A 15,736-nucleotide genomic window follows, 5' to 3' on the forward strand; every position below is an offset into this window, starting at 1 on the left:
GTGGAGCGCCCTTCTCGTTTCCCACCTTCCAGCTTGAGCATAACAGGAAAATGGCAACGAGATTAGCGGGTACATGGGGAAACCCAGACTCAAGAGCTCCAAATAAATGCTCCCCACAGTTCCCTCTGCCTTTGTAGATCGCGAGCTAACAGATGACATGAATGCTCTGAAAACCGACTAGGGACAGAGATTTGAGTCCTCTATAAATCAAAGCACCTAAGATATGAAAATATATTTCCCTTTTTACAATAAAAATATCTTCTGAAATGTAACATTCTTTCTCTATGTAAAATGTGGTTACAGCACATTTTCTCTATTTGCATCCAATCGAAATAGAAAAGGAAATCTGTTGCAAGACAGAAGAGAGAACACTCCTACATACCTTTTTTGCATTCATCTCTATAGACACGTTTTCACCTGCTTCAATTTCATAAGTGTCTGACCTGCACCAAAGAACAAACTGTCAATATCTTGCACTTTTTTTTTTTTTACATGTCTTGTATGATCCAATATTAAAACAAGCTCACTGCAATGAGGAGATTTCCCACTTGCCCTGGACGGGCCTGCCCCCTTCCCACCACCTTCCCAGATTTACGGGTCATCTCCCACATCTTCCCACGCCCAGGCCGCATCAGTTTATTCTGGGCCGGCAAGTAAGCGCCGCATTACTGCACCGCCTTGTGGTCATGCCCCAGAACTGCACTTTCCCCGCGTTAGCACCCCCAGGTACAGATATGGGCCATCATTTGATGAACTAAAAGCTAATCCACAGACACCAGGCCCATCATTAGGGGATATAAAAGAGAAGACCTTCTTTTTCCCTTTGAAAAGGAAAAAAAAACCCATCTAAATTTCTGATGAGAGATGAGAGTTCGTTTTTTCACTCAATTCAACATTCATTAATGCCAACTTCAAAATGCAAACTGCAGTGAATACAATTACTTTAAAAATGAGGAGCGTTCCTTTAACTTCACCGTCTAGTAGGAAGGCCAAAGACAGTGCAAGGCCTGGCCATTTGTGCCCACCACTAAAGTGCTCTGCAAGCAAGCACGCTCTCCCACAGAGCTCCCCAAGGGTTGGCCAGGACCGCGATGGCTGCACCGCCGTCTGAGGCCGTCTCTGCCCTGTCCAGGCTCTTCTACCTTTACCTTCCATAAAATGTCTACTAATAAACCTCTTCCGTTCTAATTCTGCCTCAGGGTACTCACCAGGACTGGCACCGAGGCCTTCCACGCCATGCATACAGAGCACGGGAGCCCCCCGAAGGTGGCAGGCATACCAGGGAGAGAGGACTGGCAGTTCAGAAAGATGGCACTGGAAGCTGTGGGGTGGGCGGGCCAGAGGGGAGAGAGCAATTGTGGAGACAAGGGACGGCAGGCAGGGCTCTGCTGCAGGAACACTGGCGAGGGAGCAAGTGCCTAGGCCACGGCAGGGGTATGGAGAGGATCTGGAGACTCCAGATTGTCACAGGCCAGGCAAAGGACTGGTCAGAGAACAGAGTGACTCCCAGGTGACAGCGGGACCATTAATCTAGAGAATCTCAAAGGAGCTTGCTGACACTGGGTGAGAGAGAGAAGGACTGAGCTTGGTTTTGCCTTTGCTGAATCCGAGGTGCCTGTGGGCATCTAGGGACATAGGGCCAATCTGCAGGACATGGAGGGCCCCGGAGAAAGGCTGGGCAAGACAGACTCGGGGAGCAGTGGCATCTGGGTAACTAAAACCATGAGAATAACACTGGGGGCAGTTGGAGAGGAGAGAGCTGAGAGCAGCATCACCTGTGCACATGAAGAGGCAAGAGGGGAAGGAGATCAAGGAACAAAGACCCGAACATCGCTGGTGAGGATCTGGGGCCTAGATGCTGCTGCCTCCGTGAGTCCTGGGAAATGCTGCTCTCTCCAGTGCGTCCCTACTGCCCTGACTCCCCTTCGTGTCCATATGCAGACCCTAACTTACCCAAATGATGCCTTTTGTTTGGACCTATCACACCCTCAAACCCAAGATGACCAAGAGTATTCATGTGGTTAAATACAATGCACGTGCTCAGTCCCTCCCTTACTTGCTTCTCCGCTGCGTTTGTCACCCCTGCCCACTCCCAGCACACACACACACACACGAACACACACACACGAACACACACACACGAACACACACACACACGAACACACACACACGAACACACACACACGAACACACACACTCCCTCTGCTACTCCTGTAACCACACACTATTCTGGTTTCCTTCTTCTGCCTCTAGCTACTTTTCTTCTCTCCTTTGCAAGCTCCTTCCCCTCCACCGAACAGCAGGTGGGTTTTCAAGACAGCTGGCCCCAGGTCCTTGGCTGCTCTCAGGCCGCAGCCTCCCCCGTGAGTTCTCGCATGGTCCACAGCGCCATACCACCGAGAAGCAAACAGCTTCAGCTAGAACTCCAGCTTCGGCCTCTCCTCTGAGCTCCAGACCCAAGTACACAACTCTGTACCCTGACATCTCTACAGCACACTCACGATCCCTCACAAGGACCAGGGCTCCTCAGCCCTCTAGTAACCCCCAGCTCAGTCAACGGCACTTTCACTGACCCTTGTATGCAAAGCAGAAAGCCAGCAGTAGTCGGACAGCAACTCTCCCCCAACCTCCTAGAGCCAACCCATCACTAAACTCACTGATTAACTTCCTATTTCGTGAACTCATTCACTTTTTCCCTTTCTGTCCCAATAACCCTTGTCCTCCCGGACCTAGACTACTAAACCAGCCTCCAAACTGGCCTCTCCAGCCCACTCCCACCCCTCTCACATCCATTTTCCACACGGCAGCCAGAGGGATAGCTTTTAAATGCAGACCTGGCCACGCCGCCCTCGCTTAAAATTCTTTAACTGCTGAGCTTAATGACAAAACTCCTGACCAAGTATAGAAGATGGGGTTAGGTGTGGCTACAAATGGTAGAAAATACACCCCCAAAACGGTTTAAATAAGACACTTTATTTCCCTCTCAATAAAACTCCAGAGATAATCTGGGGAGATGTGGACAATCCCACCATGATCAGAGACCCAGATTCCATCCACCTTCTCAGTACACTGCCTCACAGTCCACTATGGCTACTCAAGCTCCAGCAGTCACATCCCATTCCCACCATAAGGAAGAAGGAAGGAGCAAAGAAGAGCACAACCGTCCCTATGAAGACACTTACAGAAGCTGCAGATGCTTCTGTTTCTGCTGTACAGACACCTCAGCTGCAAGAGAAGCTGGGACGTACATTCTTCACTCGACTGCCACGTCCCAGCTACAACCGAACAACCAATCACGAAGGAGGAAGCGGAACACCCTGGCGCAGGCAGCCAGCAAACCCTACCAACCATGACAAAGTAATTACCATCTTGCAGTGCGCCCCCCTCTTCAGCCTATTTACGGAGTCATCCCAGCTCTTTTCAGTCCCACGGACTCTCTCCCTTCCACCACAGTGCCCCTCTGCCTGCCATTCACCTGCATGGAATGTTCGTCCCCCACCTCCACCCCACCCACCCCACAGCGTCACACCCTTCCCCACGAAGTTCCTCAAGTGTTCTTCATTAATATCTACTGCCCCACAAGCTCCAGGAGAACAAGGATTATGTCCATTCTGAGTTATTACGTGTATCAAGAGCCTAACACAGGGCCTGTTATGTAGCTGGTGCTCAATGAATGTTGAGAAATGCAAATACTAGGAAGCTACCATTCGAAAGTTTACCACGTGCCAACCAGTTTTAAGAGCTTAAGATAAATTCATCATTTCACTTTCCAGATGAAGGACTTTGGCAGTTAAATGTCTTGCCCAAGGTCAAATACTTTAGTAAGTAGCATAACGAGGATCTGAGCCAGCACGGGAGGCTGTGGGCCACTTACCCTCACTGTTACATGGTACTTACACTGCATGAATGAGGTCAAGTATTCACTGAACGCCTACCATGCACCAGGTGGTGTTCTAGGCACATGAGGTAACTAAAATAGTCAAATGCATAGAATCATGTTCTTTTTACACTATTCCAAAAAACAGAAAAGGAAAACTTCCAAATTCATTCTATGAGGCCAGCACTACCCTAATACCAAAGCCAGATAAAGACACCACAAAAAAAAGAGAACCACAGGCCAATATCGCTGATGAAAATCCTCAGTAAAATACTAGCAAACCAAATCCAACAACACACACACACACACACACACACACACACAAAATCATTCACCACGATCAAGTGGGTTGTCAGGGTAAGTCAATATTTGCAAAACAATCAATGTCATACATCACATCATTAACAGAAAGGATAAGAACCCTATGATCATTTCAAGAGATACAGAAAAAGCATTTGACGAAGTATAACATCCATTCATGATAAAAATAAGCCCTCAACAAATTGGGTTTAGAGGGAACATACCTCAACACAATGAAGGCCGTATATGAAAAACCCACAGCTCACATCATCCTTAGTGGGGAAAAAACTGAGAGCTTTTCCCCTAAGGTCAGGAACAAGACAGTAGTGTCTATTCTCACCACATTTATTCAACATAGTACTGGAAGTCCCAGCTACAACAGTCACAACAAAAAGAAACAAAGGAAATCCAAATTGGTAAGGAGGAAGCAGAACTTTCACTGTTTGCAGATGACATGATGCTACATATAGAAAATCCTAAAGACTCTGCAAAAAAACTGCTAGAACTGATAAATTCAGTAAAGTCACAGGATACAAAGTCAAGGTGCAGAAATCTGTTGCATTTTCACACAACAATAATGTAGCAGAAGGAGAAAATAAGGAATCAATCCCATTTACAGCTGCACCAAAAATAGTAATATACCCAGGAATAAACCTAACCAGAGGTGAAAGACCTGTACTCTGAAAACTATAAAACACTGATGAAAGAAATCGAAGATGACACAAAGAAATGGAATGACATCCCATGATCATGGATTGGAAGAACAGGTATTGTTAAAATGTCTATAGCACCCAAAGCAACCTATCAAAATACCAAGAGCATTTTTCACAGAACTAGAACAAACAATCCTGAAATTTGTATGGAACCAGAGAAGACTTCGAATAGTCAAAGCACTCTTCAAAAAGAAAAGCAAAGCTGGGAACATCAGAATTCTGGGCTTCAAGCTATATTACAAAGCTGTAGTCATCCGAACAGTATGGTATTGGCACAAAACAGACACATAGATCAATAGAGCATAAGAGAAAACCCAGAAGTAAACCCTTAATTATATTATCAATTAATCTTCAACAAAGCAGGAAAGAACATCCAATGGGAAAAGGACAGTCTCTTCAACAAATGGTGCTGGGAAAACTGAACAGCTACATGCAAAAGAATGAAACTGGACAACTTTTTTACACCATACAAAATAATAAACTCAAAATGGATGAAAGACCTAACTGTGAGACCTGAAACCATAAAAATCCTAGAGAACACAGGCAGTAACCTCTTTGACATTGGCCGTAGCAACTTCTTACTGGGTACATCTCCTGAGGCAAGGGAAACACAAAAGCAAAAATAAACTATTGAGACCACATCAAAATAAAAAGCTTCTGCACAGCAAAGGAAAGAATCAACAAAACTAAAAGGCAACCTATAGAATAGAAGATATTTACAAATGACATATTCAATAAAGGGTTAGTATCCAAAATAAAGAAGGAACTTGAGAGGGGCACCTGGGTGGCTCAGTCGGTTAAGCATCTGCCTTTGGCTGAGTTCATAATCCCAGGGTCCTGGGATAGAGCCCCATATTGGGCTCCATCCCAGGGTCCTGGGATAGAGCCCCACATTGGGCTCCATCCCAGGGTCCTGGGATAGAGCCCCACATTGGGCTCCCTGCTCAACGGGAAGCCTGCTCCGCCCTCTCCCTCTGCCCCCCTCCCCAATCACATGCACTCTCACTCTCTCGCTCTCAATAAATAAAATCTTTAAAAATTTTTCATTTCTTTAAAAAAAAAAAAAACTTACAAAACTCAACACCCACAAAGCAAATAATCCAATTCAAAAATGGGCAGAAGACTTGAATAGGCATTTTTCCAAAGAAGACATCCAGATGGCCAAGAGACGCATGAAAAGATGCTCATCACCACTTCCCACCAGGGAAATGCAAATCAAAACTACAAGGTGGTATCACCTTACACCTCTCAGATTGGCTAAAATCAATGATACAACAAACAACAGGTGTTGGTGAGGATATGGAGAAAGGGGAACCCTCATGCACCGGTGATAGGAATGCAAACAGATGCAGCCGCTCTGGAAAACAGTATGGCAGTTCCTCAAAAAATTAAATACAGAATTACCCCTCGTCCAGCAAACTGCACCACTGGGTATTTACCCAAAGAATACAAAAACACAAAACCAAAGGGATACATGCACCCCGATGTTTATAACAGCATTATCTACAACAGCCAAATTGCGGAAACAGCCCAAATGTCCATCGACTGATGAACGGATAAAGAAGTGGTGTATATATACAATAGGATGTTACTCAGCCATCAAAAAAAAGAAATCTTGCCATTTGCAATGACATGGACGGAGCTAGAGAGTATTATGTTAAGTGAAGTCAGTCAGAGAAAGACAAATACCCTATGATTTCACTCATATGTGAAATTTAAGAGACAAAATAAGGAGCAAAGGGGAAAAAAAGAGCAGGAGACAAACCAAGAAACAGACTCTTAACTACAGAGAACAAACTGATGGCTACCAGAGGGGAGGAGGGTAACCGAATGGGGTGAAATAGGTGATGGGATTAAGTAGTGCACCTGTGATGAGAACCTGGTGATTGGAATTAAAATAAAAACTTAAAAAAAAAAAAAAAGCTTCTCCCACCCTCCTTGCTTTACCTCAAAGTTTAAACCCCCTTCACAAGCATGTTTTCTAGGATAGTCCGTTGTCAATTATAATTACTTTGGGGCTTTTTAGATTAAACTGGACTTTTTATAATTGAGGTGTAATTGACATACATTAGTTTCAGGTGTACGACGTAACGATGTGCTGCTTGTCCACACTGCAAAATGATCTCCACAATAAACCTAGTTAACATCCGTCACCATGCAGAGCTACAAAATTTGTTTTTGTGACGAGAACTGCTGAGATCTACTCTCTTAGCAACTTTCAAATATACAACACAGTATTAGCTGTAGTCACCCTGCTGTAATTACATCCCCAGGACTGTTTTCGACGACTGAAAATGTGTACCTATAATTAGTTATTATAAGTAATGTTAATTTTCGAGAACAAGTTTTCAAGTACCGGTTCTCTCTCTTTTTTTTTAAGATTTTATTTATTTATTTGACAGAGACAGCCAGTGAGAGAGGGAACACAAGCAGGGGGAGTGGGAGAGGAAGAAGCAGGCTCCCAGCAGAACAGGGGACCCAATGCAGGGCTCAATCCCAGGATCCTGAGATCATGACCTGAGCTGAAGGCCAGATGCTTAACGACTGAGCCACCCAGGTGCCCCTGAAGTACCAGTTCTCTTGAGGAAAAACCTAAGTTGGCTCCAAAGATCTTTAAAAAGCTTTAGTTTTATAAGCTTCTATCTTGGAGAGCTTCTCGGAAATACCATTGACCATCAGTGCACAACTGCTTGAAATGTAACGGTACCTTTGCTCCGCTTCTTCTCCTCGAGGCGTGGAGGGCACGGGAGACGCGCAGTGTTTGGAGAGCTCTTCATCAGCATATATGGCGGTGCTGTGTAAAGGAGGGTCTACAAAAGGGTTCGTGTGAAAGTACGACTGAAAAAGTCTGGCAGCTTGAGCAGTGTTCACGTTTGCTCCTTCACAAGGGCCATCTCAGTCTGAACGGCTCCCCACCACACAGGCTACTCCCTTCCCAAATGGTTTTGAGCTCACACCGCAACACTAAGAAATTTAAACCATTTCACTAGTAAATATGTGGAGACTTATCAGTTATAACTTGTATTACTGTATTTACATACTATGTGGGAATTTTCTATCATTTATTTTTAAAGATTATATTTATTCCTTTGAGAGAGAGAGACAGAGAGAGCACAAGCAGGGGGAGAGGTAGTGGGAGAAGCAGACTCCCTGCTGAGCTGGGAGCCTGATGTGGGTGGGACTCGATCCCAGGACCCCAGAACCATGACCTGAGCTGGAGGCAGACATTTAACCATCTGAGCCACCCAGGCGCCCCATGTGGGAATTTTTTAATGAGCTAAAAGAAATCTAAATAGGAAGCTGGCATTCTCTCTTCTCACCCGTTGGAGCACCAAGGCTCCACGTGAGAGACCACTGCTGGGAAAGGCACAGAAGAGGACTCAGAGTGAAGGAGGACACTCCTACCTGCTCAGGTCAAATGGGACCTCAGCATGCCAGGCCAAGCCACTGGTAGGCAGGGGGAGCTTGGGGGAGGGAGGTGGCCAGGGATTGCTGCAGGGTGCCTGGTAAGAGCCAAGGGACCATTGCTTCATGCTCAAATTTTAGCATGACGGTGTAGATTTAAGACGGTTGTTCAAATAAACAGCTGCTTAAGTGATGAACATTGTCAATGCACGATTTTAAAGTTAGTAATATGCTCTGGGTTGCCCTCATCCAGGCAAAGGGATTTATTTACAACTGCAAATAACAAAGAATGAAAGAGAAATAAACCAATCCTGAAGTGTAACCAGTCATCCAAACTGGACTCTCACATAAAGACAGAGATAACCCAATTTTAATAAGATAAACAATCCAGTTTAAAAACGGAAAAATGATCTGAATAGACAGCTCTTAAAAAAGATACACAAATGGCCAATAAGAACATAAAAGATGTCCAACATCCTTAGCCACTGGGGAAACACAGTTCAAAACCACAGTGAGGTGCCACTTCACACCCACTGGGATGGCGATCGCAACACCGAGCGACGGTGTGGAGGAACTGGCGCCCTCGTGGATCGCTAGTGGACATGTAACAGGAATGCTGCAGCCGCTGCGGAAAATGGCCGAGCGAGGCCGCAAAACAGCGAACATGGGATCTAGCAACCCTACTTCTGCGTCTGCGCTCCGACGAGGTGGAAGCAGGGACTCAGACAGACGTTTGCACGTCCGTGTTCGCAGTAGCATTATTCAGCCATCAAAACATAGAAGCAACCCCCGTGTCCGTGGACAGATGATGGATGTACGCATAGAATGGAACAGGACTCAGGTTTTCAAAAGGAAATTCAGACACACGCTACAACACGGATGGACTTTGAAGACATACTGTTAAATGGGGAAAAAAAGGCATGAAAGGAAAAATATTGTAGGAAGCGTCTCATATGAAGTATCTAGAGTGGTCAAATTTCTAGAAACAACAAGTTGGGCCGGGAGGCGTGGAGAATGAGAAGCTGTTGTCTAGCGGGCACAGACTTTCAGTGAGGGGGAAATGGGAAGGTTCTGGAGGTGGACGGTGAGGACAGCTGCACAATAGCGTGAATGTGCTGATGCCACAGAACCGTACTCTTAAAAACGGCAAAAACGGTCAATTTTACGGTCTGTCTAGGTTACCACACAAACACAATGAGATACCACTTGACGCTCATGGCCAGAATCAGAAAATCAGGTGATAACAAGAGTGAACATGTGGGGAAAGTGGGGCCTCGTGCACTGCTGGGTGGGGGCAGCTGCTTGGCAGAACAGTTCCTCAGAACAGTGAACAGGAATGACCATACGACTTAGCAGTTTCCCCCTCAGGTATGGACCCAAGAGAAATGAAAACACGGGTCTGTACGAAAACCTGTACACAAGTGTTCACAGCAGGATAACTCCTACCAGGCCCACGGGAGAAACAACCCAGGTGTACATTGACTGATGAATGGAGACCAAAGTGAGGTATAGTCAAACAATGGATTAGTGAGCTAAAATGTTTTTAGGAACGAAGTATTGACACTTGCTACGATACAAATGGACCTTGAAAGTACGACGCTGAACGAAAGAAGTCGGTCACAAATGAACAGCATATGACTTCCTTTACATGAGCAGGCCCACCCTTAGTCAGGAAGGAGGTGGAGGCTTGCCAGGGGCTGGGGGAAGGAGGGGTGGGGAGTGATTGCTAATGGGTACAGTTTCTTGCTGGGGTGATTAAAAGGTTCTGGAATACTCAGTGGTGATGGTTGTACGGTTCTGTGACTACATGAAAGTACCACTGAATTGTACACTTGAAAACGGGGAGTTTTTTGGTAAGTGAATAACATCTCAATTTCAAAAATTATGTGGGGGCACCCCAGGGGACTTAGTCGGTTAAGTGTCCAACTTGTGATTTCGGCTCAGGTCATGATCTCAGGGTCATGAGATCGAGCTCCCTACTAGGCATGGAGCCTGCTTAAAATTCTCTCTCTCCCTCTCCCTCTGCCCCTCCCCCACCGCCCCCGCTCTAAAAAATAATAAAAATTAAAAATTAAAAAATTATATGGTTTCTTTTGCATTTAGATCTTTACATTTAAATTTCCTTTAAATAAGTAATTAAAACACTTTAATCAAGCCATAACAAAAGATGTATTCTGGTAATGCTTACTTTTCATCTTATAAAATGTATAACATTCTTTTATTAACAAAAGATTAGACTAGAAGATATTAGATACCAAATTACAAATATGTCAGAGGGTACAGGTTTTCAAAATGCCCTCAGAACGTATCCCAGCAACAATGTCTGGTCACATCTGGTCTCACTGTGGGGGCACCTGGCACTTTGTGTTCAGCGCTGGCCTGTGGAGTGGCCAGTGGACACAGCCAGCAGCAGTCCCAGCTGGACAACTCACGTACTCCTGGTCAACTGGGTACCGGCCCTGTTTTCCTCACACCCCAAGGAACACAGGGGAAGCTCTCCCCCGGCTCTCTGCCTCAGTGTATTGAAGAACAGGGAAAACTGCCCCTCTTCTCCTCCCTAAATTAAAGCCCCTTACTGAATGACTCTAGTGGTGATATGGAGAAATACAGTTCATATCCTCCTTGTTACAGGGTACTACAACGGGTGTGCTGACAGGACTGGCTTGTTGACAAATGCTACTAGAAGAGTCCAAGCCTGATAAATGTTTAACAGAGTTCTTAGTTCCAACGTACCTAGAAGTGAGGAAAATTAACTCGAATTATCAAGTACTGCCCCAAACACTACAGTCATATGCAGACATAGGGTTTTTATATTTGAAGATATTTCCATATTTTTATCCGTAACTAGCCTAAAGTTTTTAGGATAAACGACTTTAAAGTTTTTAGGATAAAGATTTAAAATACTAACCAAAGATTTCGTAAGGTTCTTCGTCTTTCTCATTGTCACCCAGCCTGCTGATGCTGGAGATCACAGAATTATCGGGAAAATCAAATACATCCGTGGGCTTCCGCTTTGGGCCGGCTTTCTGAAAGTAGACCAAGTCAAAATCCGTGAATCGGCTCTAGCAGACAGGAGCATTACAAAGCTGATGCATTTAGCAAGGATAATTCTGCTATTAGCGCTGCTTAATGAACTGGTCCTTAACACTTGTTGCTGGCAGAGACACAGACCCCGCTGACAAACTACGGCAGGGGCTGGCAAACTTTTCTGTAAGGGACCAGACAGTAAGTATATTACACTCTGCATCTGTCACAGCTACTCAACTCAGCCGCTATAGCCTGAAAGCAGACAGCGACAATGCAGAAAGAATCAACATGGCTGTGTTGCGATCAAACTTTATTTATGAACACGGAAATTTGAATTTCGAATCATTTTCCCCTGTCATGAGATATTCTTCTTTTGATTTTATTTCAACCGTTTAAAAATGTAAAAATCATTCTTAGCTCAGGGATGTCCAAAAAGAGGGGGCAGGCAAGATGTGGCCCATGGGCCACAGTTTGCCAACTCCTGATCTCGGGAGAGCTCTGGGCCCTCTCTTCAGAAATATGCCCATATACCTGAAAGTTCACAAGGATACACAGGAGTGAAAACTCCCAATCAAAGGAGAGAGAGACAAGGGTTTATGGTTCAATATACAAACAAGCCCCATGAAGTTTGCTACCCCAAATCGTCATGAATAGACAAAAACATACAGAAAATGAGAAAAACTTCCACCATAACTCTAGAAAATGTGGAAGGGTGCCATTAACAGATAAGAAAGTATGAGGAAATTCTGGAAGATATAAAGAAGATGGAATAAATTGACCAAAAAAACTCCACTTTTCCACTTATAGACCTTCCATCCTCCCTGAGGCCAACGGGCCTTCCGAGGGAAGAAAGAGGTCGGGAAGCTGAGAAATCCTCCTCGGACACTCTGGACTGCCAGCTAAGGCAGGCTGGGAGCAGGGCAGAAGAACTTGGAGAAACCCATGCCAGGTACGCTGGATGTTAGCACCGAGGGCAGAGAGCCGAGAGAAATCCATCCACAGAGCGAGCGAGCTAGGGCAGATGCGGGAGCCCAGAGCAGAGCGCGACCTTGAGGAGGCGTCCCAGGCCTTCCCGCAGGACAAGAGCCACCCTCTGAAGGTGGGGTTAGGGCAGCAGGTGGAGAGAGAGCTCACAAGACAGGAGAGCAGGGCAGAGAGCAGACAAAACCCCCAACTCCCTGCACCCAGAAAGCAGCCACTCTCAGATGTCATTAATGCGGGGTTTCCACCGATGAATGACGAGCCATTGGAAAATAATATAAAATGAGCTATGTAGAGTGCTGAAGAAATGTGCCTGCCTTTAACGTACATTTATTTTAAGACCCTAAAGAGAAACTATAATATGGACTAAATCAATAGCATGAAATCATAAACGATTGTGGGAAACAAATGGAGAAGTGCTTAAGTGAAAAAAGCAAAATATGGAGAAATGTACAAATTTTTATAGGATATCAATTATCCAAATGGAAAAACAAACAAACAAACAACAACAAAAAAAAAACCCTAGGCCCAGGAAAAGAAGATTCAAAATGTTAACAGTGGTCATTTCTTCCAATATACTGGCAAAGGTGGGAGAAAAAGGAATCTGCTTTTTCATCACAATAAAACAGTGAGTTACCCAGTGAAATCTACTGGGTTTTGAAGCTTCCCACAAAACATGTTATTTCATATCATCAATTATGAGAGAATCACATTAAAATATGAAAATAACTTACATCTTTTGTGGAATGTGTTCTTCCTACAGTATTCTTTGAAGATCTCACACTATTAAACAGCAAAAACACACACAGAAGGAAATATTAAAAACAACTGGAAGCAGCATAACTTGCAACCCTTTCTAAGCATTTTTTTCTCCCCAAATTATATTCCTTGTTAGTTGCATGAATAGTGTGCACACAGTGAAAGTCAGGTTATGGCCAAATCCTTTCAGAAAACAGAACCCGTATCTCACACATATTTTTTTTTTTTTTACAGGTCACATCATTGCACAGGTATAGAAAGTCGCACACCTCTCTCCCTCAGGGACACGAATACTCTTCATCCTGTTATCCTTGGCCCTGAGGACAAGTCAACAGCAGCGACCGACCGTTTCTGCAGAACTGAGCGAAAGGGAGGTCTGCTGGTATTTACGAAGTGCCTGACACCCGTCGCACTGTGTGCCTGGCTCTGGCGCGTACATTTTTCTCATTTGGCTCTAACAGTCCTATGAAGGAGAAGTGAATCCCATGTTGCAGATGTTCATTTGCCCAAAGCAGCACACGGCCAAGAAGCAGCCTGCATTAAAACGTGCATCGGTTCCAATCCAGCTTCCCTCTTTCCACCACTTCATGTCCCTCCATTGGGCATTAGGATAAAAGAATAAAGTTGCAGATCTTCAAGCTTAAAGTAAACAAGATGTAAAAACAGGGACTAAAATACAAACTGGAAACGAGTTGTGGGAAATAACATCGCCAGTGAGTGTGTACCGAGTACCCTCTGCACACCAGGCATTGTACTAGGGACTGGGGATGCTCTGGTAAATTCCACACACAGTCCCTGACTTTACAACATGCCATGCAGACACCTGTCTGTAGACAGCAGATCAATTAGTGTGTCTGAATCCACATTTGAGTAATGTTTTATCTGATATAATTTCAAACTTATAGAAAAATTACAAGTGTAATTCTTCACCCAGGTTTACCAATTGTTTACATTTTGTCTCATATTCTTTCTGTGTGTACAAATGAACTAGAGACGCCATGCACCTTTACCCCTAAATAATTCAGTGTCTCTCAGAAGAGAGAGAGCATTGTATTGCATCGTCACGGTACAATTTCCAAGTGAAGAAAATTAACACTGATGATTATATAATCTACAGTCTATATCTGAACTGCATCCATTGCCCCAGCATGTCCTCTAAAAATTTTTTCTGCATTTTCAAAAAGGAAATACAAAAGACTACAAAATTTAAGATTGCATTGGACATCATATCTTCATAAACTTTCTTGTTCTCTAGGTGTGTAGTGCACATTCACGTACAGGGATATAAAATATCATTCCTGTGAATCACAAACAAAAAAGCTGAATTCCTCAGAGCAGGGTTCTCAAACTTCGGGCATCAGAATCACCTGGAGGACTTCAAATAGATGGCTTGGCCCCATCCCCAGAGTTTCTGATTCAGTAGGCCCAGGATGGGATCTGAGATTTTGCATTTCTAAACAAGGAACCACGCCTTAAGAACCTCTGCTTTATTGGATTCTCAGCTCCCAAGAAGAAGGTAGAACAGGTATTCATTTTATGGCATTTATGATTCTAGGGTTCAGAAAAGTGACTTATTAATGGTCATACAGCCAAGTAACAGAAATACGTCTAAAACCCAGATTGCCTAACTTCTTACCCTCCTCTCCACTGGCTCCTGCCTCCTCTGTGCTTAAGAAAAAGTCCTTATTGGGGGCGCCTGGGTGGCACGGCGGTTAAGCGTCTGCCTTCGGCTCAGGGCGTGATCCTGGCGTTATGGGATCGAGCCCCATATCAGGCTCCTCCGCTATGAGCCTGCTTCTTCCTCTCCCACTCCCCCTGCTTGTGTTCCCTCTCTCGCTGGCTGTCTCTATCTCTGTCGCATAAATAAATAAAATCTTTAAAAAAAAAAAAGTCCTTATCTTAGGGTAGGAGCAAGGTGAGGTTTCTGAAAGACAGAAACCTCTGTGATACCATATGTAAGATTTTTGGTATATGTGCACGAGTGCGTTTCAGGGGGAAGGATGAACAGATTGCAGGCATCTCAAAGGCAATAATGTTATATGTACGTACACACACACGGACAGAGGGAGAGAAATGGGGAAGGGAAGTCGGGGGAGGCCACCTACCTGGCCTATCAGAATAAGCTTATCTCTCATCAGGTGAGGTTAAGGCCCATATTCTTTCCCGATCCTCCCCTCCATTGGGAAATTCCTCCGTTCTTCCCCACCAGCCACAGGAGTCTAGTCTCAATTTATTCCACCTGCCTGCTCTGTCGTGCTCCAGCCTTTCCCCTACGCTCTGCTTGGCTCACCTTCCACAGCCAGCTCTTGTCTACACATGCCACCTTCTCCAGGCAGTCTTCGCAGGGCCCAGGAGGAACTCCTGGATGTTTGTATGACCTTGTGCACCCCCTGTAGCAAGCTGAGACCCCTTTAGCCAGGACCACACCAGGCCTTTGGATGCGCTCAAGACACAGCCAGCCAGAAATGGTCAATGAATCCATTAAAACTAACATTTTGGAGAGCGATTTGGCAGCCTATATTTAAATTCACGCCCTTTTTGATTAAAAAACAAACAAAAGACCCAACTGCTTGATCCATCCTGGAGTGCCCCTTTTAAACATAACAAGCAGCAGCTTGGTCCCCCAGCTGGCGATTTGGTTCAGCTTTAAGTTCCGTGTCACAAAAACACCAGG

At 44.8% G+C, this 15,736-nt stretch overlaps 1 protein-coding gene across 2 annotated transcripts in view; it reads right to left on the reverse strand.

Moving 5' to 3' along the window:
• Positions 1-15,736, reverse strand: part of CENPU (centromere protein U) — a 38,862-nt gene that overhangs the window by 22,593 nt on the left and 533 nt on the right. The window contains exons 2-6 of one of the 2 annotated variants that reach the window (XM_034647757.1): positions 13,332-13,525; positions 13,038-13,086; positions 11,204-11,321; positions 7,598-7,700; positions 383-443 (exon numbers count right to left, since the gene is read on the reverse strand). In XM_034647757.1, the coding sequence (XP_034503648.1) occupies positions 383-443; positions 7,598-7,700; positions 11,204-11,321; positions 13,038-13,086; positions 13,332-13,363 (363 nt within the window). In that variant the 5' untranslated portion in view covers positions 13,364-13,525. The remainder of the gene's footprint in view (positions 1-382; positions 444-7,597; positions 7,701-11,203; positions 11,322-13,037; positions 13,087-13,331; positions 13,526-15,736) is intronic. The other variant, XM_011237593.3, reaches the window with a different exon arrangement.

The sequence above is a fragment of the Ailuropoda melanoleuca genome, chromosome 18 (assembly GCF_002007445.2).
Source record: "Ailuropoda melanoleuca isolate Jingjing chromosome 18, ASM200744v2, whole genome shotgun sequence".
Classification (NCBI taxonomy): domain Eukaryota; kingdom Metazoa; phylum Chordata; class Mammalia; order Carnivora; family Ursidae; genus Ailuropoda; species Ailuropoda melanoleuca.